The 27,543-nt window shown below is 32.8% G+C and overlaps 1 protein-coding gene across 2 annotated transcripts in view; it reads left to right on the top strand.

Annotated features, from left to right (window-relative positions):
* LOC106669688 (disintegrin and metalloproteinase domain-containing protein 10) overlaps positions 1-27,543 on the top strand; it is a 479,736-nt gene that overhangs the window by 479 nt on the left and 451,714 nt on the right. The window contains exon 1 of one of the 2 annotated variants that reach the window (XM_014399328.2): positions 7,669-7,971. The exons of the other annotated variant lie outside the window; for it this stretch is intronic. Within the exon in view, the coding sequence (XP_014254814.1) occupies positions 7,887-7,971 (85 nt within the window). The 5' untranslated portion in view covers positions 7,669-7,886. Of the gene's footprint in view, positions 1-7,668; positions 7,972-27,543 lie in introns of those variants that run through there. 2 annotated transcript variants of the gene reach the window in all.

A 27,543-nucleotide genomic window follows, 5' to 3' on the forward strand; every position in this document is an offset into this window, starting at 1 on the left:
GTACTAAATAAGAAACAAAAATACTCTCGCATAACTACTAGTTTTAAGTGACGTCTTATGTTGTCTGTAATGACAAAAGTTGCACGGTCATAAAGCATCAATAGGTATTCATTTTCAAATATTATACGAAGTTTCTTCTCAGATATACAAGGAAATTGGATTTTTTTTACAAATTTAATCCAGAAGGTTCATGGAAGTTACAATTATGCATTGGCAGGACAAAATAAGAAATAGAAAAACACATGCAGAGCTACTAGCAATGAGTGAAGTCTTATATGGTCTGTAATGTTCAAAAATGTTGCACACTCAAGAGAAAGCATCAGCAGTTAATTTTCAAATGTTAGAAGTTTCTTCTCAGATAGTTATTCAGATATCGTGAAATGCGGACGGGTGTGATGTAGGTTTCAGAAAAACATTTTCTTTATCGTGCCAACGTTTCGATCTTTTATTGAGATCATCTTCAGGGCCAGGGATTTACAAACAATGTTTACATTTAACAAATACATTTAGGATGTNTGGAAGGCCACGATAAACGTCAATCAATTCGAAAATGAATTGCCTATCAGCTTCCTTGGCAGCCATGACGACGCGTACTCTACCACGTGTTGATACTGACTGATGGGATTTTGCGCAATATTGCCTACAGACGGCACAACCTTTTCCCGTTTGCACAATATATTTTCAAGGATTTGAATTTAGCACAATATATTGCACAACCTTTCAATTTCGACTACACACGATCAACCATATTGCACAAACCTAAATATTGCGCAATAATATTGAGCGTGTATGGGCCGCTTTATATGATCTGTAATGTTCAAAAAATGTTGCACACTCAAGAGAAAGCATCCGTAGTTGTTAATTTTCAAATATTAGAAGTTTCTTCTCAGATATACAAGGAAATTGGATTTTTTAAATTTAATCCAGAAAGGCTCATAGAAGTTGCAATTATGATTGGAAGAACAAAATTAGGGATAAAAAAAGACATATGCAGAGCTACTAGCAATGAGTGACGTCTTACACGTTGCATACTCAAGAGAAAGCATCAGTAGTTGTTAATTTTCAAATATTAGGCGAAGTTTCTTCTCAGATATGCAAGGAGGTTGGATGTTTTCTTTGAAATTAATCCAGAAAGTTCGAACAAGTACAACTATGTATTGTAAGTACAAAATGTAAAATAAAAGCACTGAAAATATTTTTTAAATATTAAGCCAGTTTTCATCTGAAAACATAAATACTTCTCAATAGATAAAACCCAAAATTGCAAAGCAATGACAGTATTGGAATAAAAAATAAGTAAGAAACTATCCAAAAAGTTATAGATAATAACTGATCAGACAAGAAAGACATCACATTCTGGTTTGATAAATGTTAACGTGATTTTTCTACTGAGATGTTCATGAAAGTTTATTTTTTCTCTTTAGTTCAGAAAAAATGAAAGACCCTGCTGGCATTACAAAACTAGGCGAAAAACACCCTGTAATGATCTCAAATATGATCCTCGTCAATGATTTGAAAGAATTCTTTAGAATAAAAACAACTGAAAAGGAGAAACACAAGAGATTTGGCATTTTTAACAATCAAATGATTTTCCTTCTCAGATATACTCGAATGAGCGATCTGAAGAGGTCGCACCCAACCAAAACTGAAAAAAGTTCAATTTTTCTCTTTAAATTAATTATTCTTTTTACGATTCTTGGTTGAGATAAAAAGTTAGTGTCATGTGTGGGATTCGAACCCACGACCTTCGGCTCTTTAAATTGAATCTAGAAGGTAGAATGAAGTGACAGTATTAGAGGTATAAAATAAGAAAGAAATACACCCAAAATAAAGCTTAATTGCCAGACGCGTTTCGTCATTTCGCTATTTTCAGTATGTCTGTGAGTTTCTATACCCCAAGTCTCTTTTATAGGGTCGTGGGAGGTAGGATGCATGTGTCGGTGTTTTCTTTATTTGTCACCTTGGAGCATTAATTCTAATACCTAATTAATTCATTAATGTTTTTATTGTTGATCTTTGTGATCGTTGGACCTTTCTCTGACGTACGTGAACTGTTAATTTGTAATTTATGTTAATTTCCATATTTATGCGTATTTTAATGTTAAATATGTTGTTTATATATTTCTAAGTTTTCTAGTATGTTCATTTTTCGTCCTTTTTGTCCGCAGTATAGTTTCATGTTGTCTGTATTGTTCTGTGTCTGTGTTGTGATTGTCTCTTCACTATCTTTTGAAGTACTGTTTTTAGTATATTTTTTATGTATTTTAGTGCTGCCGTTTTGTAAAAGTGATGAATGGTGGAGTGACTGCGATGTTCAATCCTTTTAAAAAGATAGTTCCTACTCACAGTAAGTTGTTTTCTAATGATCCGGATTACGAGCTTAGCTCATCATTTGGTCGTAGAACTCCTTCAACCTGATGATGAGCTAAAAGCTCGAAATCCGGATCGTTAGAAAACAACTTACTGTGACCAGGAACCATCTTTTTAAAAGGACTGCCATTTTGTGTCTAGGGGTGATTTGAGTTGGCGTGTATGCTGTGTATGCTGTTGCGGACCGAACGATTGTTAAGTCCAAGAAATTATGTACTTTATAACTTTAACTTAAACTTTATCGTAGGGGGGATAACTCCATGTGGAAAATTGTTTTTTTAAAATTTTATTAATTACCTTCCTGGCCCTCATGGCTGAAAACAAAATAGCAGTTTGGCAGGTCGTCACACTGTTGTTATTTTCTAGTTCTGCTATGAATTTTATATTTTTGTGTATGGAGAACAAGCCTGTCAATGTGGTTTATGCAGTTGCTTATGTCTATTTTATCGAGAAGAGTGAAGTACTAATTTAGTAGAAGTATTTCTCTTCAAAATACAAAAATAAATTCGTAAAAATACTTCTTCTGTATGGTTGAGGTTGAGTTATTAATTTCTATTCCATTTTTCCATTTTTGTTCTAGTTAAATTAGTTTTGTTCTGCTGTCTTTTGTACTGTGTTCGATAGTTGTTGTGACGTATATGTAGATGGGCTGCTCTGTAGTTTGTCTTGTCTTATTGGTGTATTTTGTTTTTGTATATTTTGGAATGTTGGTTTTCGTGGGTTCATGTCAGTCTATTTGTACGTCTCTTTTTTGGTCGAAATTACTAATTGATGTAATCAATTACGATCAAAATTGTTCATTAAGTACGACTATCATAGGTGAATTGTCTTCTCAGGTTTATACGAAAGCTAAATTTTTATTATAAAATAGAGGTAGACTTTCTCAGATATTCATGGAAGTTTAATATTTTATTTTAAATTGAATCCAAAAAGTACAGAAGAAAATACAGAATATATTTTTGCAATATACGAGAATGTTGAAAGTAAAGTACAAAGGCAGAAAGAACAGTAAATAAAAAAAAAAAAATAGAGAGAGAAAACAAAGTAAAATTCTCATGAAGATACAGTAGTAATAAGTGATGTCAATAAGGTCAATGATGTCCAATAGGTCCGACTATTACACCTCAATTTTATTTTCAAATGTACACGAATTTGTATTTTTTAAAATAAACAAATGAAGAATGTACAATCTTAAAAGAAAAATAAATAAATAACATAAGTGTTGATTTTATCTTGTCCTATATGGGTTCGTCCAGTATCGACGATAAAAATCAAATATCTCGTTAATGAATATCTTTGTGTTCATAATTCTGAATCAGTTTATCAGAGAAGGTTTCTCGGTTGAATGAAAAATAGAGAATAAACAAGAAAAAAACACTAACAATAAATACAAATAAAACAACTCTCAGATATAATTTCCGGTCAATTAATTTCACTTTCTATCACGCGTCATACTACATACATTAGTAATAATTCTTAATCATGATTCATGGTTAAACTTGTACCAATTCAAGGAACAACTTTTTTCTCTCACTCTTTTGACTAAGATCCAAACTAGAGACAGAAGGAAACCCTCTTTATCAACAAGAAACATGGCAAATACATGGAGGTAGGCTATTTCCCTTGCAACAAGCATAAATTTCAACTTGTGTCTACAGTTTAAACACTAGAAGAGAATTTAGTAAATGGTAAAAGCCTATCTACGATAAATTTACAAGTGATAGAGTACACAACGTGCTTACTCGTTAGACTATTTAACAAAATCCCATCTATTATCTTAAGAGAAAACCATTTTCTTATTAATAAAATATAACGTTATTAGCTTTATTGGCAAAATTTTAAAGTAATTATTAAAATTGATTACTTATCGGTTGTGCATATTTTGCAGGAAGAAGTTTTATATATTATCGTAAGGTACTTTCAATACTTCCTTTAAATTAATAACTTTTCCCTGTTGAATTTCCTCTAATTATTGTTAATTATGAGAAAAAATGCATGCATTTTTTAGTGTGAGAAGAAATGATAATCGAGAATAGGCGGAGATTGGCCAGCAGATTGACCAATATCAGGATTTGCTTGTTAAATCTATTTCTTAATGGCTTATTGTCTCTATTTTAATTCCTGTTTTTCTCAAAGCAAATAAAGTTCCTCGATTGCGCTATAATAATAAACAAAAATATTTGTTAATAATGGTGGGCGGTATGTTACGTTTTTATAGGAAAGTTTGCTCTTAAAAATCTACAGCGAAATGAAATTGACAGAAATATAATGATTTATTATTATATATTATATATTTATTATTATTATTTTTCAAATGTTGAATATTCCTGGAAAAAGTATTCTCTTGTCCTTTATAATAAAGGATTATTGAAAGTTAATTTTTTTTACTAATAGCTTAAACCGTGGATCAAATGAAAACATTTTGTTAATACAATTTTTCGAAAATTAAATAAAAATTGATTCGCAAAAAATTATGAATGACTATGAATATCACACTATTTAATTTTGGTGGTCCGTTTTTGTTTGAATTATTGAGCCTGGAATGAACCAATTTTGACCCTGGTTCATCACATCTGAAAAGTATTAAATTTACTATCATCTGAGAATAAGACTTCGTCCAGAAGTAATTATCGTTACTTACATATGATGTTTTTGCTACCTTTTCATGATAGTCGTTTTTTCAAAGTCATATGTTCAGTTTCAGCCCTGATGATTATTTGATGATCTTGTCCAAGTTTTTTTTTGCTACCTTTTCATGACAGTCGCTGACACTCAACGTCATATGTTTAGTTTCAGCCCTGATGATTATTTGATGGTCTTGTTCAAGTTGTCCTGCTCAAGTTAATGATGTTTTTTGAATGAAGTTTTTATTTTCACTTATTTTTAAATATTAATATCGTTCCTTAACGTATCTGGTAACTACTAAAAAAGGATGGGATTTGGATTTATATAGGCTCAAATTCGCACATGTACGTACGTACATATAATCATTTGAGCCTATTCGCTTTTCGTAGTCCACCCGCAATTTCAGCTTTTGCTATTTAAAGTGAATTGCGGGCAGACTCGAGAATCACCCACCGCGGTGTTGGCGTCCGGGGGCAGACCTCAGTATCCGTCCAGCCACCGAGGTTGGACTCCAGGTGCTATCGACAGCTAGATCAATTCAGCACCCAAGGATGCAGTTCCAAACCCATTCGTACTCACGTTAATTTTTAAATACATTCATTTCTATTTACATTCTATTAGGGTGGAACTCGATATTCCTCCATCACCCTTTACAAACATTATACAACTAACCTAATTGACGGTCGATGGGGTATTCGATATTCCACCAACGACCCTCTCACATCACACATTCACGCTAATAAATACATTCATTCTCAATACAACCTTTACACTTACTTATTATACAACTAACCCAATTGAGAGTCGATGGGGTATTCGATATTGCGCCATCTACTCTCTCACACCACCAATGCACGCTAATAAATACATCCTTTACACATATTATACAACTAACCCAATTGAGGGTCGATGGGGTATTCGATATTCCGCCATCGACCCTCTCACATCACACATTCACGCTAATAAATACATTCATTCTCAATACAACCTTTACACTTATTATACAACTAACCCAATTGAGGGTCGATGGTATACTTCATATTCCGCCATCTACCTATTCACGCCAATAAATACATTCACTGTTAACACAAACTAAGTATACACAATACTAGAAAGGTTCGTGCTGTTTTTAGTTTGTTATTGTTTTAATTCATTAGGTGTCAAGCGGGCTTTTTTAATTTTCTTATGCCTGATTTGCAACTAAATGATGTAGGACAATAATTATCAATTTTAATTAATTATCATGCTACATTGACATTTCTCTTTTTCTTTATTTGGATTTTTATTTTTATCTACTTTTATATTACATTATTGTTTGGGATTATTTAAAAATACAATTATATCTTGTTCTAATAATTATGAATATGATTGATAAATTATTAACCAATAATTTCCAATATTTTTCTTGATATTTGACTGATTTTACAGATCTGAGGGAAAATGAGTTTAGTTCAATTTATTATTATGCTGTGAAAAAAATTATTGCAGCATAAATATTTTTACCATTTTTACAAAATTGATCTAGATTCGGGATATGTCATTTTTTTAAACGCAGGGCGGCTGGATTCGAACCCGGAACCACCATAACTGTTAAAGCCCCCGACGCCCTCAAATTACGTTGTTATTATTAATTTTATTAATTTGGGATGTGCGGTCAATTATCGTAACAGAAAAAAATCGATTTCATTTGGCCAACGTTTCGGAAAATTGATTTACTTTATAAAGGCAAAGTATTGTGAAAAAAATGAATAATAAATTATTTAATATGAATTACTTTTTGTTTAAAAAACAATAAATTTATAGTTAATAATATGTGTTAACAAGTAATAGTTTTTGAATATTTCTTTGGCGTTTTGCTTTTTGCCTTGAAAAAGAAATAAATTTTTCGAAACTTCGGCCAAATAAAATAGAATGTTTATTCTACCCAAATTGACTTACATCTCAAATTAAGAAGATAAATGTAAAAAAAGAGTGGTAAATTTTTTAATTTATTTGTAGAATTTACTGACCGTTAATTAATGATTATTTAGAAATCGTGAGATGCAGGCTAGTGTGACGTAGTTTAACACAGAAAAACACACTTTGAGTGAGTACAAATATTTGATTAAACCTAAAATTTCTATATTGTTCTACATATATATGTTTGTATAATTGAAACAATGATTATAAATCCCAGGCCCTGAAGATGATCTGAATAAAGATCGAAACATTGGCCCGATAAAGAAAATGTTTTCTAAACCTACATCGCACCAGACCGCATATCACGATATCTAAATAATCTTTAAATTTATTGTTAACTGAGCAAAAATATCTTTTGAAAAAGGGTAAGATTTTAATTAATCATAATAGTTGTTTAAATAAAATAATTTCTAGACTGTTTATTATTATAAATTTATCAAAATTGGGATTTCAAACGTATGATATTGGTTGAAAAAGTGTCGTTTTTGTTATACGTTTCTTGATGCCACCTCTTTGGTCTGTTTGTTTGGATGTTCCCACGGGGTTGTGTGTATCACATATCGATGCTTATGAAGAAATACAATGTTCGATTCTGGTTGAACACGTCCTCAGCAGGTGACGTTAAAGTGAAGGGGAGACGGAGAACGGGTTTGCGCCGAGCCGGACAGATGCCGTTGGCGAAAGGGCTTCCCCTTCTCTGTGTACATCAACAAAACTGACTGAACCGGAGTCAGTCTACCCCCGGCTTTCGAAAGGGAACCGTATCGCACCCTTTTCTCGTCCAGTCCAGAAAGACATGCCGTCGTATCGCACCGACTAGAGCCACATGGTGTCCGTCGTCCGCGCGTGCCGTCTGCCGGGTATATACCGTCCGCCGGCGATGAGTGGTGATGATGTGAGATAGTAGTGAATTTCAGCACCGAGGAAGAACAATGGGAAGCGGTGCGGCGTTCGTTTTTCTACTCGTCGGCCTCGTCGGGATCGGCGATCTCACTCCTGTCCAGCCCGTTAAACAAGGTAAACACTGCAGGAAATACTGAAGAGGCAGGAGCGAGGTTCAACAGCCTCGGACGTTGCAGCGGATGGATCGCGGTGCCATCCGGCCCGAGATCCTTTCCCGTCTTTTGTTTTACCTTGAAACTACTCCGGCTCAAGGTGTTTCGACCGGACGGGACACCGGTTGACATTTACTTACAGAAACGCTAAAACAAGCATACGGAGTGCATTGGGAATAACGTCACGTCTTTCTTTTAATCCGGTCGTTAAACTCTCCACGAACTCTTCTGCCATGACGTGTATTCTTCATAATCGACACGTTTTACAATCCTATGACAATTTATCACCGTTCCGAAAGCCAAAAAGCTTCTAGAGATGAACGTCGTTATCTTATACACTTGTCAAAGAAACTTTTACCCTTCGAAAAACACAGAAAGCTTAATAAAGTCGAATTCTGTGTGAACAACTAAACATATTTCTAATAAACAATATAGAAGTTTGATTTTGAAATATTTTTTCGCAATAACGATACATAACATAGTTTTTCGCTGTTTCCTTCTCGTTAACACTTTATTTACAAACTTTTTATCGTTAAAAGCAACGACCATGAATAATGTTGCAAGCTTTAAGAAAAGATCATTATGATATAGAACGTTTAACGCGGGTTTAACAGGTATTTCGCTAATAAGGACCCATTTCAAAGCAGAAAGATCAAAACTAGATTTTGAAATTATGGGGAAATCTAATTTTTTCGATACGCTGTAGGTTCCGAGTCGACGTTGAATTGACAGTAACTTACGATCAAAATTGAATGATTTCCGGACCGTTGGTCTTGATGTTGCCATGGATTTTGACTCGAGTCGTATGTGGTACAATAAGGATTACTAAATACTTTGTGAATGTGATTAACAGGTGTTTATGACTTAAGATCGGCACGCTTGTCTTTGTACGCGTTCGGACTTGACGCCATCGATAGTTTGGAACTTCTTAATTAAGTTAGCACGTTACTTCTTTGATTTCCGCGAGCCTTTATCGTGACACACGAAAAGCAGATGTGATTCTCTGTAAGAACGCCGCTTTAACCCAGGCCAAAACCGGTTTCCTCGAAGGCGAAAGCGAATTAAAATTCAAAAATATTTAGTTCCTTATGGGCGAAGGAAACATTTTGCTTGCAGGTTCGAGTAGAAAAGTACAGATACTTTCGTTTTGATTTTTATTTTGGAAATTGCTGTGTGGTTTAAAATCCCTTTGATAAAACTAAGCTTTATTTGTTCCTTTTTAACCCCGGTTTTTAAATCCCTAACGAATCTTCTGGAGTCCCAATCTACATCAATATTCAAAAGTTTCATAAAGGATTTCCTCTCAGAATTAAAACTTCCACCTCCCCGGGTTTATTCGGATGTAATGTACGATTAAGCAATATTGTAAGATTAACCGTTACGCAAAGGGCGATTACTTTTGTCGCGTGACTGTTTCGAGCAGCAATGAAAGACGTTGCTCCATCTGGATTCCGAGACCGGGAAACCTTTCTTTGACCCGGTGAAATATTCAGCTTTTCTCGTCGCACTCAAGGGGGACTTTGTTATAAAATAAAAGCTCGAATAAGGCAATATCACAAATCCGTAAAACCTCGAGACAACTGAAGTAACGGCCATCGGGTCAACCGCAAAGGTTTTTTTCTTTCTTGAGGGCAGTCATTTCGCGTTGTTTTGTGCTCAACGGAAAAATAATACTAGATCTTTTACTCCTATGATAAAACTTCAATATTCAGTTTATACATTAATTCTAACCATTATTCTGTTACTTTTTCTTTGTAAGATTCAAAAGAAATTATGCTTATTTCTTCTTGCTTCTTTCTGAAAGAGTTCCAGAGAAGAAAACCTATTTTAAATGAGATTTCCGTCTCAAAGCAAAGAAATACTCATAAAACAATAAGTCAAGTAAAAAAAAATATCATTAATCTTTTATTATATATTTTTATTTTATATTGTTTCATTGAGAGAAAATTATGGGACGAGAGGGTCGAGAAACTTTGCGGACAGCCAAGAATATTTAAAAACAAAGTAATAACTGAAGATGATAAAGTGATTGGGGAAAGACAATCCTCTGAACCGCTTGTAAGATCTGACGATTTAAAGCTGATCTTTAAAAAAAATTCATAAACATTGAACAACTTTTCATAATAAATAAAGACTGCATTGCAGGAAATCCAAACTTCAGGAGGGATTGCATAACATTGGGAAGGTATTTAGTAAAAATATTTTTCTGAAATTTAAATTTCGAAATTTTGTCACCTTCTGTCCCAATGTTTCATCACTCTGATCGGTGATTAACAATAATCATACAAAGCGGATGTACATATACAAATGAGACGGGTGGGAAAAGGATAATTTTCTGCCCATCCACTGATTACGGTTGATTTTATTGATTCACCGTTTGAATTAATCGTGTCAATCAACACTGGAGATAATACAAAATTAATAAAAAGTCGTGTCTTTAGCAATTTTATCGACTATAACAATCAACCGAATTCCACCGAAGAAGTTGTTCAAAAGTTCATAGCTGTTTACAATGTCCCATTATAATTATTACTTATAAATGTCATTTGTAATTATAATCTATTTTAAACAAATTACATCCGTTTTTAACCTTTTGACCTGTTTTCTTCGGGCTTGAACGTGTGAACAAAAACGGAACATCACTGAGTAGCGAAATTACGAAATAAATACTATAAAATAGAAAAATTAAATTTTAAATTTTTTTTACCCTTACAAACTTTATTTTACATAAAATCTAGCACAAACAAAATTTAAACTGATTACTCTGGGTTTTTGATTTTAAAAATTCCAACGTTATCTGAATATTTAAAGGATTGAAACGTTCCTCGTCGTCCTGCCAGTGCGTGTTACGCATTTTTGACTTCAAAACCATCTTTTATGCTGAAACATGAAAATTGAAGCATTAAGCAGTGAAAATATATTGCCCTTGAAATAAAAAATACGTTTCATACATAAATGAAGATCTTTTTAACGTAAAATCTGCCATGGTACTTACTTTATGAGAGAACACAGTATTGTTTATTTATTTATCCATTCACATTACTGTAATTTGTTTTAAATAAAAATTTGGCGAAAATTAAACAAATCAAAATTCATACATTTTTGAACTGTACAAACCTTGAATTTTTCCATTTTGGTTTTTCTTTAAAAAAAAAAAAAAAAAAAAAATATTTTGCCCTTAACAAAAAATTTAGATGTTTACTCTTAAAACTTCTTAAATGTGAAATCAGAAACGATAAATAATGAAAATACATTATGTACGCAATAAAAAATGTTTTATTCTGTAATAAACCGTTTGTTTTTCTCTTGAAAATGTCTTAGAAATGTTAGACATTATGTTTTATCCACTAATAAACCTCTTTTGATGTTATACTTAGATTTCCTAAATCAACTATAATACTAATTTATGTGAACAAAACATCAGTACAATAATAGTTCGGATTTTTAAAGTTATAATTTTTTTCTCAAAATATTTAAAAGATTTGTTGATTATTTATTTATGGACTTTGCCTTAAATAGTCCTTTTTTGTGCCTACCTAGGAGGTTTATGTCTTATGGCAAGTCCGTTCACTGCAGGTTTCATCCTTTTTCCTAGAGTTTAACCAGATTTAAGTGAACAGTAAAAATGTGTGTTGTAAATTAATCTCTAACAACCAATAAACGTTAAACAAATTTTATTGTTCGATTTCAATATGAAATAAAAAAAATCTTTTCCGTGTTTCTTCAAGAGAGGAATATTGGCTAAAATTTGGCATAACACCTTAAAACGACATAAAATATCCCATAATAAACTTTATTAATCTTTTACTCTTACATCTTCTTAGGACTAAAAAACTGAGTAATTTTGTCTGTAAATAAACGTTTTGGTTTTTATCTATTTTGACCATTTTAATCTAATATGAACGTAATATTTCATAAAATCAAAGTTGGATTGTTGACTAATTGACTTTCAAAACTTAAGTTAATGTTTATGCCCTTTTCCAAAAATATTCGTCGATCTGCCGTTGTTTTGCCTTTGTGGAAAACGTTCTAGGCTAAAAAAATCCCTATAATACCCGTTTGCTATTGATTTCATCTATTTTCTTAGGGTTTGATCAGATTTATGTTATATAAATTGTATGATATACGTTTTATCCAAAAATAAACTTTTTAAATTTTTTATGCCGTGAATAGTGACCGTTAGTCCATAATTATTCAGAAATCGTGAGATGCGGTCTGGTGTGATGTAGGTTTCAGAGAAACATTTTCTTTATCTTGCCAACGTTTCGACCTTTATTGAGATCATCTTCAGGGCCTGGGATTTACAAACATTGTTTAAATTTAACAAATAGATGTAGGATGTGGAAAAAAGTGAATTTATACAATTAACTTTTTTTAATTGTTGTAAAAAATAATAAATATTTAAATTAAATGTTTTTAATATCAAAATCTGTCAGAAAACTTTATAAATCAAAAATTCCATACTGTTTATAGCTTCCCCTAATATAAGTTTTCTAAAAATTTTTTTATAAAGAACATGTTAACTTAATTGTTAGTTTCGTCCTTTTTCTTCGTGCTTGAACCGAGTTATATAAATTTTATAAAATGTACAATACGCTATCCGCTAATAAACGTTTAAAAAATATATTCTTAAATCGATGGAATCGTCCATAATAACTAATTTATATAAACAAAACAACGTAATACTTAATAAAATGACTGATTGCTACTGGTTGACTTTCAAAACTTAAATTTATGTTTTTGACCTTTTCCTAAAACATTCGTCGACCTGCCGTTGTTTTGCCTGATTTTGTCTATTTGCGTCGGGCTTGACAAGATTTATTTTAAACAAATTCTGTAAAATTTGTTTTATCCACAAATAAACTTTTAAAATGTTTTATTCTCAGATCTTAATCCGAAATCAACCGTAATATTGAATGTATATAAAGAAAACATCATAACAATTAAACGGTTTTTTATATAGTGATGATGATAGATCTATATAATGATTCTTCAGATTTCGAAGGTTAATAGACTTTTATCCTCAAAATCGAAAGTTGATTATAATTCACTAGTATCGTGGCTCGCTTGTCCAATTAATATCTTACAATTAATTAAGGTTTTTTTAGTTGAGATACAAAAGTCAGTGCAACGAGCGGGATTCGAACCCACGATCTTTGGCTAGATACGCCGCTGCTCTACCACTTGAGCTATCGTGACCTCGATCCACTCGGACACCAACTTCCCATCTCATCCGCACCTTTTGAATTTTCCCTCCTTTTTTGCCATTTTTCAAATATGTAATCTATTTGATTCTCGACGACTCATTTCATTTCTGAGATGGGAAGTTAGTGTCCGAGTGGATCGAGGTCACGATAGCTCAAGTGGTAGAGCAGGGGCGTATCTAGCCGAAGATCGTGGGTTCGAATCCCGCTCGTGACACTGACTTTTTTATCTCAACTAAAAAAAACCTTAATTAGTTGATTATAATTTTGATTAAATATTTTTATCTCAACCTTACACAAAATAATAATTAATGGAAAGAAGCAACTTGGTCGATTGTCTACTAAAACGTAAATGGATTAATATTTTGATTAAAGTTTCAAATTGGCCTTTTTTCTGTTTTTTTTTTTTCGTTTTTTCTACCAGAGAGAAATATCATATGAAACGTGGCCAAAACATCTGGTCCTTTGAGCTATGAGCTTTTTGTTTCTGTTTCCCCCGGACTTTACCAGATTTACTTAAATTATGAAGTCCTTAATGTACTTTAACTAGTTTCATCTTGTCCTCAATGAATATAAAAACACAACCTGCTTCATTGTTAGTCGTCTGTCCCCAAAGAAACGTATTCATTAAATACCCTTAGATCTTTTTAATATAAAAATCTTTTGCAAAACTTTTTAAATCATAAGTTTCCTACTGTGTACAACTTTCCTTAGTACAAGTTAAAAAAAAGAATTATAAAAACCCACAAAATTAATGCTCATTATAAAGGCTAAAATATTAATAAATTAATCATCGTTTCAACAGAATAGCAAAACCCCCATGAAAAGTTAATATCAACTTTTGCCCTGAATAACAAATTACTAAAGGGATAATCATTTTAAATTCTCTCAACAAAGTTTCAATTGGCTTTTGCAATAACTTGGTTGAATGTTTCTTAAACTTTCCCAAAAGAAAATGAGGTGTGCAAGTTGTTTATCATACTCACGGATTTGCCTTTAAATAAAAGAAGACTGGGCTTTTCTTCTAAAATTTACTTGGTGTAGTCAATTCGAATAGTTGTCTGTCGTACTCAAATGATTACTGGAGTTTTCTATTTATGGACTAAATTTGTATATTCACTTATCTTATAAATAAATATATAAATAATCTTATAGTACAAAAAATATCATATTTAATAAGTATAAATTAGCTGTAAGCACGCTAATCAAAAATTTAGTATTGAGTAATTTTTTTTTTTAATTTTACTATGGTGGTGATGTAGTATCTTCATCGAACTTAGTATTCGTACAAACCCAAATTTATTACTATTACCCTTATTTAGCACATCAGTAAGTTTCTTTAAGAACTTGGTTATCGAGTGTTGAAAAACACCAATAAAGGGATAACACCGGAGGCTTAAGGCAAGCCTAGAAGTTTATTACCTTCTCCAAGATAAAAGGAAGATCTGATTTGAGCACCTGAAAATCCTGCCAGGACTCTTCTCAGGTCATCGCCCACTAAATTATCACTTGGAAAACACGGGCAAAGCCGAGGAAGGTAAACGCCTGTTTTGTAATGAGGAAGCATGATCGGCTGGGCACGATTACAAACGATACACTGGGATCTTTCCGAAGTCTTCAAGTCTCTTGACACAGCGTTTACAAAACAACATATATACGAAAAAAGCTAGTTTAGGTCATAATCGTCTTTTTTTAAATGAAATGTTCAACCTGCCTTTTGGAATCTCAAGATCTGGATATTGCCGGACAATAAACGGAATTTAGTGTGGATGATTTTAACCCTCAAATCATTAATCCATGTACGAACTTTTTTAAATGTTTGTAAAATTGGGCTTTGAAGTGTCATATTTTTTTAAATGTTACACTGTATCTTTTTCTTGAAATGTAGTCACTTTTTTAAATTTTTGTAAAATTGGGCTTTGAAGTGTCATCTTTCTTTAAATGCTACATTGTATCTTTTTCTTGAAATGTAGTCAACGAAGCCATGCTGTTTTTTATAGCTTGGCTAAGTTTGCTAATGAATTCCAAAAATTTGCAGGCTTCGGGTTTTTTTTGAACCCTATGACCATCACAGAGTTAAAGTAGGAATTTATAAAAATTCATAATACTCGACCATTTTTTTAAAAATTCCCGCCAGTTATTTATGTAAGCAGGATTTTCTCTATGAGCCACTGGGCAATGACACCTCCCGATTCGCACTTTCCGAGCTGTGTCGAAAGTTGAGCCTTCTAAGGTTGACGGCCTCGGACAATATGTAAATTTTTTCTGCGAGAACGCTGTTTACTCGGCTAATAGCTTTAGATCATGCTGGCCATATTGTCAATAGAAAAAAAAGAAACTAACAAACTAGCGGTTCTAGCTGCACAAAACGATCCTAAATCTCTAAAACAACTTGTACTCCATTGTAGTTAATAATAAAAAAATCACTTTTTGTTGAAGTCGTGAGAAGAGGTAATTTTGAAAAACACATTTTTCACTTTTTTGCTTTCGTTTCGACCTTTATTCGGGTCATCTTCAGGGCAAAAAGTGTGGTGCTATACTCGTGGTGCCATATTGGCTTTGTGTGAAAGTGTTGTGCACAGACAAAACACGCAAAACTTTCACAATAAACCAATATGGCACCACAAGAATAGCACAACACTTTATGCGCTGAAGATGACCCGAATAAAGGTCGAAACGTCGGCAAACATGAAAAAGGTGTTTTTCTAAACTACCTCATTCTTGTCCGCTCTTTACGATTTCAACAAATTATGAAACGACCGGTCACTAAGAAAAATCACTGTAATTATTCTTTCCTGTATAAAAATGTCACTTATGGCTTTTTTAAATATAACAATAATTGGCTGAAATGGTTTGCCCGGAAGATCCCTGCTAGGTCAATAATCTCGATTCTTTATCTTAGGGGTTGCATACCTTCACTTTTCCAATTTCATGGCAGCGTCCATTCTAATATTAATTTAGCTATGGTATTATCTATGTATATGAAATATACATAATGTAATAATACATAATATAATATATAATACATAATTTATCTATATATAAGTAAATGGCTTGTTGATTTTATCTATAGTTTCTCGGATATTTGATAGTTTTTTTTAAATACATTATCGTTTACCCATTCTGCATTTTTAATGGTACATGAAGCAATATTTTAAACATAGTTGAGAATATTAATTCTTTTAATTTTTAGTGGCCAATGGGCCAAATTACCTGTTTCAATTAATTATTCTTTTTATGTAAGGTCTTGGTTGAGATAAAAAAGTCAGTGTCACGAGCGGGATTCGAAATCACGACCTTCGGCTAAATACGCCGCTGCTCTACCACTTGAGCTACCGTGACTTCGATCCTCCCGGACACCAACTCTCCATCTGAAAAATGGCAAAGAGAGGGAAAATTCGAACGGTTGTAGGTTGAGATGGAGAGTTGGTGTCCGACAAGATCGAAGTCACGGTAGCTTGTATAGATAAATTATGTATACATATATTTCATACACATAGATAATAACATAGCTAAATTAATATTAGAATGAACGCTGCCATGAAATGAAAAAGTGAAGGTATGCAACCCCTAAGATAAAGAGACGAGATTGTTGACCTAGCAGGGATCTTCCGGTCAAACCATTTCAGCCAATTATTGTTATATTTAAAAAAGCCATAAGTGACATTTTTATATAGGAAAGAATAATTACAGTGATTTTTCTTAGTGACCGGTTGTTTCATAATTTGTTGAAATCGTAAAGAGCGGACAAGAATGAGGTAGTTTAGAAAAACACCTTTTTCATTTTGCCGACGTTTCGACCTTTATTCGGGTCATCTTCAGCGCATAAAGTGTTGTGCTATTCTTGTGGTGCCATATTGGTTTGGTGTTAAAGTTTTGCGTGTTTTGTCTGTGCACAACACTTTCATACAAAGCCAATATGGCACCACGAGTATACCACCACACTTTTTGCCCTGAAGATGACCCGAATAAAGGTCGAAACGAAAGCAAAAAAGTGAAAAAGGTGTTTTTCAAAATTAACTCTTCTCACCACTTCAACAAAAAGTAATTTTTTTTATTATTAACTACAATGGAGTACAAGTCGTTTTACAGATTTAGGATCGTTTTGTGCAGCTAGAACCGCTAGTTTGTTAGTTTCTTTTTTTTTCTATTGACAATATGGCCAGCATGATCTAAAGTATTAGCCGAGTAACACTGACTTTTTTATCTCAACCAAAACCTTACATAAAAAGAATTATTAATTGAAATAATTGAGAATATTGATGTTTAGAGAGTGGGGATGTGGTCGAAGAATGACAATTATCGCGCTACTGGCAAGCTTTTGGCATTTATTACCCCTCTCTCAGGACTCTAAATTCATAAACAATAATCAATATAAAATATAATAATAATTGGACTTAAAATAGCTCTCATTTTTCCATTTTTATTTTCTTATTAGGTCCTTGGCTAGTTGTTAAATTTATACGTATAGGTAGGTGCACTATTAAAACTTCATTTTTACAAGTACTCTTCTAAATAGATAGTGTATAAATAAATTCGAAAATTATATATATACAATTAGGAATGCTTGATTTTATCAATTACAAGGTTAGAAAGTAACATGCTTACTCATCCTGAGCCTACAGTATTTATTTAGGATTTTGTCTCTGTCCTTATAATCATATTTATGCTGTCTTATTCTCTTTCCTAAATATTGTTTAGTTTGACCGTAATATACTTTTTGGTAATTATTACAACTTATACAATATATTAGCTAGCTGTAAGAGCTAGCTCGATTCTCATTTTTTCAAAAATATTATTTTTATTTTATTTTTTTCCAAATTTATGTTATTGGCAAAGATTTTATTTTCTGTTTTTTCAATTAATTTGTATTTTTTTTCTTTCAGTCGTTTTCATTATCTTTTGATCAACAGTTCTATTTAAAAATGCTTTCAGTTTTTTTTTTTTTTAATATCTACATTAAGGGATCCACGGATTATTAGCATCGCTATAATCTTTGAACAGAATCGGTCAACAAAACGATTGAGTATTTCAATTATACACATATTTATTTTTATGTTTAAAAACAGCACAGGCGTAAAAACAGTTAATCGTTATTAAGTACGCGTGTTCTTGATCTTTTTACTTGATCAAACGTGTTTTGGCTGCACGCCATGCCTCCGCTCCCCAAGAACAAACAGCGGCAATAAGCGGACCAGGATATGATCGATACTGTTCGATAAAATCCTTACTCGCTAATCCACTCCCACATTCGCATTTATAATCTCGATACCTGGCTATTAAGATTAAGAGTGAAATCGTCAAATGCACGCCTACCAATTTATAATTCTCGACGCTTGCTTTTAAGAAGGGTTGGTTTTTTTCTGGCAGTCCTTGTTATTAGTAAATGATGGAGAGTTCTTCAGCAATACCAGTAGGACTTGAACCCTTTTGAAAATTTTCCAACTGCCAAAAAAGGTTCAACTTAAGGAGTATACTTCATGGAAGTCGCAAAAGACTTCTAAAAGTCTAGCCTATATGTGCAACAGATGCAGCAAAGATTATTACAGATCCATTAGATGGTCATTGCTGACTCAATAGACATATGAAATAATTCATAGTGGCAGAAGTCAACCTACGTAAGTTCTGCCAAGACGATGGGCACACCGCAGTACGTATTATAAGTAACTGTGATAACCAAAAGTTTAAGGTACTCTCGAGCTAACTGTGAAGCCATTTTCAACAATAAGTAGGGTTAATAAAAAGCCTGAAGTCAGATATTATTAACTATTATGTGGGTCACCAGAATAGTTCTGTTACGGAAGTATGCTTTAGCTGTCTTAACAACAAATCGAAACATGTGAATTCTCGTAAGCAAAATTTGAAAAGGTGCTGAGCCTTAGGCTGGAAGATGTTTTTGATATTAACAGAAGAATGCAAGAATATGTCATCCAAATGGAACTTAATAATCGCGTCCCTATTTTATTTTTATTCCTTTTTAACCTCATATGCTCCTGTTGGACGCATTGCTCTTTAGCTGCCAACTAATCTAATTCTTAGTTAATTAAAGCTTAAAGATTAATTTAAGAAACCGGCGTAAATGTTTAAGGCGGGCCATTTTATAACTTTTCTTCGACAAATTACAAAACAAAAAAATCACTGTACACTTCCAGCGGCTTTTTCTTGCTAACACGTACATTTCCATATACGAAGCTACGTCCGTTAAACTTAGTGGGATCGTTAAATATTCTTCTAACTCGCTTGAAAAGTAAAGTACGAACAATTACGCAAAAGCTTAAGAAGAACAACAAAAAAGGAAAGTTGTCGAAAGTTGAACGGAGAAGAGTACCAAAGGACGATTCTTCTGCCGAATGCACATCAGCACGCTCTATTTAAGTATCATCCACGACGAACCTCTACGTTCTCTTTGTACTAGTTTAGACGAAAGTTTCTTGGTTTTCTGTCGTCATTGTGACGTCTCATGTTTTTTTATACGGTGTTATACCTCACAACGGGTAAATCCAACTTTTTAAGCCGTAATAAGGATTCCTGATAATTGCGTGGGTCGGGATAATTGACGTAAACGAACGTACGGATCGATTCTATAATAAAGTGCTCAAAAATGAATAGGGATATTGCCGATTTTGTAGTAGCATTTTTATTTAATTTTTATTAAAAATAGGCATTACATTTTTTTTAGAAATTATTGTTTTTTACTAGAGGAAAATTTAATTAAGTGATTTTGAAAAATTACAAAATAAAAGGTTTTAATTCCATAATTTTGTTTATTGGACACATTATTTTTTTAAAAAATTAACACCGTCTATAATGTCCTCTGTTAGCTAAAACCAACGTACACCTGCTGGCATAGTATTAATAAGGTCACTAATTTCATAAGGAATTTCATTCCATAGATGTTGCAACGCTGCAGTCAACTGGCTGAGGATGGTGATCAAAAAGCCTTCTCTGCAAAGCATCCCACATGTGTTCAACGGGATTGAGGTCTGGAGACAATAGGGGGAAAGGGCAGATGGGAAATTCCCAGGTTTTCTAAATATCGATGAACAACTGCCTTTAAGAGGTCTGATAACAACTGCCAATGAGATCCCTGGTTTGAGAGATGTATTCCTCGATGATTTCTTGGGCATAGCGGACTGCGGTTAAGTGAGGTTGCCTTCAACAATACGATTCACAGTTCGTTCTGCAGTGAAAATCCCAGCCCAGACCATTACAGCGCCTCCTCCAAACTGCACTGGGGCATTGTTTCCATCTCCTGTTCTCGGTAGACTCTTCGTCTTCTGCTGTCACTATACAGACAGAAACGCGACTCATCAGTAAACATAACGGCATTCCAATTGGTGCTCTCTTCTTGGCGCTTGCTGCACCATATTCTCCTGACTTGCTGTTGGCGGGATGTTGCTGCAGGTCGCCTCAAGGTGACTACTATGTGAGACCAACTTACCACGTTGATAAAGGCCTTGCCAAAATATCTTGTACTTCATTTAGGATTTGGCGGGCACTATGGAAAGGGTTCTGTCTTGCACAATCATCATATTTCTGCCCTCCCTTAACCTCTTAATGAGTCTCACAGCCACTACCAGGCCTCTTCCAGTTCCTCGAAATCGGGCTAAAGCCCGGGAGACCACGCTCTGAGAAACCCCAACTGCCTCTGGGATATCCACTTGCCGGTGACCTCGATGACATTCTCACAATAATATTGCGAACCTGTGGTTCAAGGTGATGTCTTTCCATGGTTAAAGAGAATTGAACGAATTCAATCCTTCCAGTTCAAAGTCCTTAGAATTATAGTTCACGCTTCTTACTATGTCTCCGACGCCACCCTCCACAATGACCTCAAAATACCCTTTGTAAATAAATTAATCCCGTCCAAATTCATCCAGTTCCACGACAAACTCTCCACTCACCCCAACCCACTAGCCCAATCCATGTCCAACATATTCCATCCCTACAATCCTGTCCGCCGATTAAAGCGGAGATGGCCTCGGGACCTCCTCAACAAGGCTAACCTTGCACAAAACTGGGAGACCAACAATGGTTGGCGACTCCCCGCAAGACTATACATTTTATAATTTAAATATGTAAATAACCTCAAGTTACGAGATGTATTAATATAGGTAGGAATAAAAGAAGAGAATAGGATTAAAATGTAGAAAAGACGAGAAAAGGTAATTGTTTACAAAATGAGTAGTCTTCATGTTTACTATTCTTAAGTAAATCTGTTATTAAAAATGAGGATAACATTTGTTTGTTTTTGATTTGTATTTTCTACTTTGTTTTATCTACGTAACAAGAATATATCGGTTAATTTAATTAAAATTAATAGAATATGAATAAATTACAAATATCCCTATTCATTTTTGAGCAGTTTATAATAACCCACGTTTTCAAAGGCGTAAGAAGTTGCGCGACAGGTCAAAACTGTACGTGGTTGATCTCGATTTTCCGATCCTCAGTCTTCAAGTGTGTTTCCAGCCTTCTCGTCCTGCATTCCTTTGTTTCGCCGGGCCATCAGCGATTACGATCTCGTTGTCGACGGGGGAAGAAACCGTAATCGCATTACTCGCGGAAGGAACGGCTCGCAATAAAAGGAAAAGGGCCTTTAGGGACGGGCGAATCCCGAATTTCGCCCTAGGCGGTTGCCAAAGGTGGTAAAACGTATTCGAGGACCAAAAAGAAAATAGGAATCGCGATGAAAACCCGCAGAAACAAAACTAATAAACTCATGGCTGGATGAATAACTAGGTAGAGCAACACTTACATAATCTCCCTCACCACTACATCACTTTCTACAGACGGCGGGCCAAACGAAAAACATTTTTTCAATATGATTTCTACGGCTAAGTGGTACTTTATTGAGAACGTTGATTTCCAAAATGAACACATATAGTATTTTTAAAATTTTATTTACATGATAAAAAATTAAGTGCAGTGCACACCTTAAAATTATATTTATGCGAAAGGAAATAGGTCTTTGCACCCTACAGTGATCGTATTTCTTGTTCATGCTACAGATTTAAAAAATAGTTTAATATTAATTAAAGAAAAAAACCACTGATTATTTGGCTTACATTTTTTGAAGTTAAATAAGATACAAAATTTTTTATATACGTTTTACCTTTTTTTTATTTTTCGAAAAGGAAAATTTCAAATTCTTTAGACAGGTTAGTCCAAGAAATACGTGGTTTGATTTAGGTTATTTCACATCTATGTTTCGGGCTGTTTTTCCTTTTTTTCAGGAAAACCTTTAAAAGAAGAACAGTCATTTAGTTTACATTATAAAATTAGTAATTAATTTGTTAAAAACATCAATATCAATTACCTAGCTGTCTCGTTAGGTCTTCCCTTTGCCTTTTTTTGTATTTAAGATAGCTATCCATTTTACTCTCCTCAAAAGGACATAAGAAATTCAAAATTGAAAATGAGAAGCTTTAAAATGCGTTATCTGGCAAATAAGCCGGTTATAAATTTAAAAATCTGGGAAAACAGTTAGGTTTTAGTCGAGTTATCGTCTACGTCCATTTGTTTTAAAATGTATGGGACATTTATAAAATTATGAAAATCAAAATATCAAAATTATAACCGTACAATTTTAACTTAATTGTGAGATTTCCCATTTTCTTTTAATAAAGTGTAATTTTTTCATAGATTTACTTATCTTTAGAAAAATAAAAACAACCTTGTCATATTACAGACCTCTCAAATATTCTTAATCTTTGGCTGATGTTGGTCAAATTTTTCCAGTAAATTTGGTAAAATCGTACATTCAGGTCTTCCACGTTTTCTTCGTTTTGGTTGTTCTCTTGGACCTTTACAAGGATTATGTAAAGAATCTTTATGGCTAAAACAACGGAAAACCTCTCTGGCTTATCCGTTTACTGTTAGTTCATCCTTCTTCGTACTTGAACGGATTTACTCATATAAATTCTATAAAATATACTTTATACGCTATTAAACGTATTTTAAAATTAAATTCTTAGATCAAGAATAATACTTAATTTATATAAACGAAACATCGTTACAATTAAAGTTTCTTTTTATACAGTCTACTAAAGATTTCAAAAGTTAATAAGAAGTTTTTCCAAAAATCTAAAGTTATAATTTTGAGTTTCAAGTTTCAAATTGGCCTTATTCTAGTTTTTTTTTTCGTTTGGCTTTTCTACCAGAGAGATATCTCACTTAAAAATTGGCATAACGTCTGGTTCATTTTAGCTGTGAGCTTTTTAAATTACTACTCCTCTTCCTTTTTTGATTGCCTTTTCTTCCTTGATATATTCGCACAAATAATAGCGAACTGTTTCAACCAATTAATTGGTTAATGTGATATTTTTTCCCGAACTATCCAGATTTGCTAAAATTATTAAACCCTTTTTATATAATATTTTTACCAGTTACACCTTGTCCGGAATAAATATACAAACACGACCTACTTAATTGCTAGTAGTCTGTTCCTAAAGAAACGCGTTGATTAAATATTCTTAGATGTTTTCAATGTAAAAAATCTTTCACAAAGAGTAGAAATATGCTACCTATGCAATAAAATAGGTTTTATCTAGATAAATATTTTTATCCTTTTTCCAAAACATTCGTTGACCTGCCTTTTCAGCTGTTTTGTCTTTTTGGCTACTAGAAAAATGTTTTTAGCTAAAACATGGGTAAAAATTCCTAGCAAGGCTTGACCAGATTTACGTTATACAAATTCTATATGGAAATATAATAATTTTTTAACATTTTATTCTTAGATTTTAATATGAAATCAACCATTTGATTTAACAAAATCATCATTACAATTAAAGGATTGATTATCCAGTCTACAAAAACTTTGAGACTTTTAAAAGTTGAAATTTGTACTCAAAATCGAAAGTTGACTAAAATTTTGATTAAAATTACAAATTTGCCTTTAAAAAAATCCTAAATGAATATAAAAACACGACCTACTTAATAGTAAAGAAAATCAAATGCTCTTAAATCTTTTTAATGTAAAAATTTGTCGGAAAACTTTATAAATCAAAAGTTCCATACTGTTTATAACTTTCAATTAATTAAGGTTTTTAGTTGAGATAAAACTGGACTGTTTATAACTTTCCCTAGTACAAGTTTAGCTAGTTTTACTGTTAGTTTCATCATTTTTCTTCGTGCTTGAACCGATTTACGTTATATAAAATTTATAAAATATATTTTCTCTACTAATAAACGTTAAAAAGTATATATACTTAGATCTTAAAATGGAATCGACCATAATAACCAATTAATATGAACAAAACATCAAACAAAATTACAAGTTTTTTTTGTACAGTTTATAAACATTTTTGATTTTCAAAAGTTAATTGACACTTTTGTCCAAAATCGATGGTTAATAATAATTTTGGTGAAAGCTTCAACTTGTCCTTATTACTAATATTTCTTTGCGTTTTTTTGGCGCTTTTTGTTTGTTTGGCGTCTCTATTAAAGTTTTTAAACTATTTTAACTAGTTTCTTCTTGTTCTGACAGAATATAAAAAACACCTGTTCCTAGTACAACCTTTCAAAAAAGAATGATGAAAAAACATAAAATTAATGCTTGTATATAAATGCTATAATGTCTATTTGGCTAGGGGGTCTTATTTGTTGTTCTCTTATCTCATCTGCCTATCTGATCTTCTCATCACACAACATTCTTTATTATCATTTTTTTATGTCTTGCTTCTTTTTATTTGCTTCTCTGCATATACCTCTGTTTTATTGAATATTTCTTTATCCTGGGAGATATTTCTTTATTTGCAACGATGTTGTCTTCTTATATTTTCCGTTTTCTTTCTGTACGTCATGGTTCTCTATGCTATGATTTGTTTTTCTTTTTCCAGCAGACAGGCTTGCCGAAGTCGATTCTGTAGGTCCTTTACAAAAAGCTTTTATCTCGATTTAAATTTGCTCAAAACATGGCCGCAAAGTTTCTGCTAAAAATATAATAACACGAGCAATTCGGGGAAATCTTTTCTGCCAATTAATTAAACGGGAATCCCTTCAATCGTAGCGTTTCTGTGAGGGAGGCGAGGGTGGCGAAATTCTGAACGCACCATATTTGTCGAGCACTTCATCAGAACACCTACAAACCTCTTGATCAATATTTATCAACCAATTCCGCGTTGATAAGGTTCACGAGCCCTCGGCGAGAGAGCCATTTTGACCCGACGTTAAAAAAATCTTTGGAATTTATTTCCAGGACCTGTGCTTGGGCCATTTTAATAAGCGGATATGTTCGAAATTTACAACTGATGAAAAATGAATATACACATAAAAAATATCCAATTCATTTAAACTTTTAGAATCACAGTTTGTCGCCCTGAACAAATAATGTCAAGGAAGGGTATTTATTAATAAAAGTGTATAGCTTTATGCGTATTTACACGTTATGAAATCACTACACTGAAAGAAGTTTGCATGATTATCTATGGAAATCGATTATTTTCTCAAATAGTTTATTGGTAAATTTTAAAATTAATTACTGATATGTTAGGTGGCCGAGTGGTTTCGGCGTCCGACTCGTATTTGCCACGCTAAGTTCGAATCCCGACAGACCATGGTTTTTTTACTTGAGAATGATATGAGAAAAGTATTGGTATGGTTTGTTGAGGAAATAAATACTTAACTGATATTTCATTCGGTTGGGAAGCTTAATAAAATAAATAATTAATAATTTAATAAAATTAAAATGAAAATTATTAATATAAATAATAAACTCTCAACACGACTCGCAAGAATGGCACAATTACACAGAAGACAGACGCTTTGAGCCCTGCAGATGATCTCAATAATGATCGAAACGTTGGCACGATAAAGAAAAATGTTTTTCTGAAATCTACATCACACCAGACCGCATCTCACGATTTCTGAATAATTATAAATAATAAAATAAAATAAAAACTAAAATATCCTACTTGTTTACAATTGGATTTTGTAAATAAATCTTTGAATAGGACTCTCGTCTTTGTTGTTTTTCTGTAAAGCTTCTTTCTGGTCTTCTACAAGTGTAACATTTTTAAGTTTCAAATTTGGAGATGGAAGAAAAAGATCTTTTTTTCTTTTGAAAAAGATCTTTCAAACAGATCAATTTAATTTAAATATTTGATAAGGTAAGTAAGTGAATTTATTTATTTTTTCTTCTTTCACGTACTCTCTACCGAAAGGTGGAACAGTAGAGAATTGTTACCAATTGTTGTTTATTTAGCGTAATTAGTTTCAAACGAAGTGTCCATAATTTCATTTCTCTCGTTCTCGTAACACTCGAAAACTTCACTAAATTCGAATTGTGATCTCTGTGTTGTTGTCTGGTACGTACCCTTGCGCTACAACGTACACATTTTCGCACCTTCTAACGCAATGTCCAATTTGGCGCGATTCGTGGGGATTCAAAAACAAAAAAGTGCAAAAAATATTTTGATTCTATCTACTGTTTTTATTAAATTTTTTTAAATTCATAATTAAAGAGGTCTTTTTATGTAAATTATGTTCCTTTTTCTAAATGTCAAATATTTAAGAACAGGTCGACGGCAGGTTCATAAATAATTTAAAATATAAATTTATAAAACGTTATTTTACCTCTTAAGACATTTAATATTCCACATTTAAAACTATTTCGTCAACTGAATTATGAAAAGTATTGAATGTAAACAACTCCTCTAAAAAAAGGCATTTTAGGCAGAAAATAAGAACGAATAAAGAAAAATAAGCATAAAAAATATTAGGGAGTAGCCCCACTTGGAAACGGCCGACCGGCCGTAACGCCTTGGATCTGTTTAATTATATAACTCTCACACCCTTTGTTCAATGTTTTTAAAACTTTAGACATAATTAAAATACTTTAAAAAAACTGTATTGTAACTGTATTGTCGGTTATTGCTTCCGAACACCGGAAAAATGATGTTTTTTCTTATATTTGTCCAATTTCCCAAAACCGTAAGTTTTTTCTTATATTTGTCCAATTTCCCAAAACCGTAAGTTTTTTCTTATATTTGTCCAATTTCCCAAAACCGTAAGTATTTTCTTATATTTGTCCAATTTCCCAAAACCGTAAGTTTTTTCTTATATTTGTCCAATTTCCCAGAACCGTAAGTATTTTCTTATATTTGTCCAATTTCCCAAGACCGTAAGATGTTAGGAAGGTACATTTTTTGAGGTGGTTTCGTAATAATATTTACACATACAGAAAAAATTTAGAAGTTTTTGAAAAATTTGAACATATAGACGGGAGGAAACTCAATTTAATTGAAAAAAGAAATGTTTTGAAAAAATAGCGTTTTTCTGTAGTTTTAATTTTTCTCGGCTCCTAATAATTTTTTTAAAAACCCCGCCGT

Source organism: Cimex lectularius, unplaced genomic scaffold, assembly GCF_000648675.2.
Source record: "Cimex lectularius strain Harlan isolate CLEC.00 unplaced genomic scaffold, Clec_2.1 scaffold8, whole genome shotgun sequence".
Lineage (NCBI taxonomy): Eukaryota > Metazoa > Arthropoda > Insecta > Hemiptera > Cimicidae > Cimex > Cimex lectularius.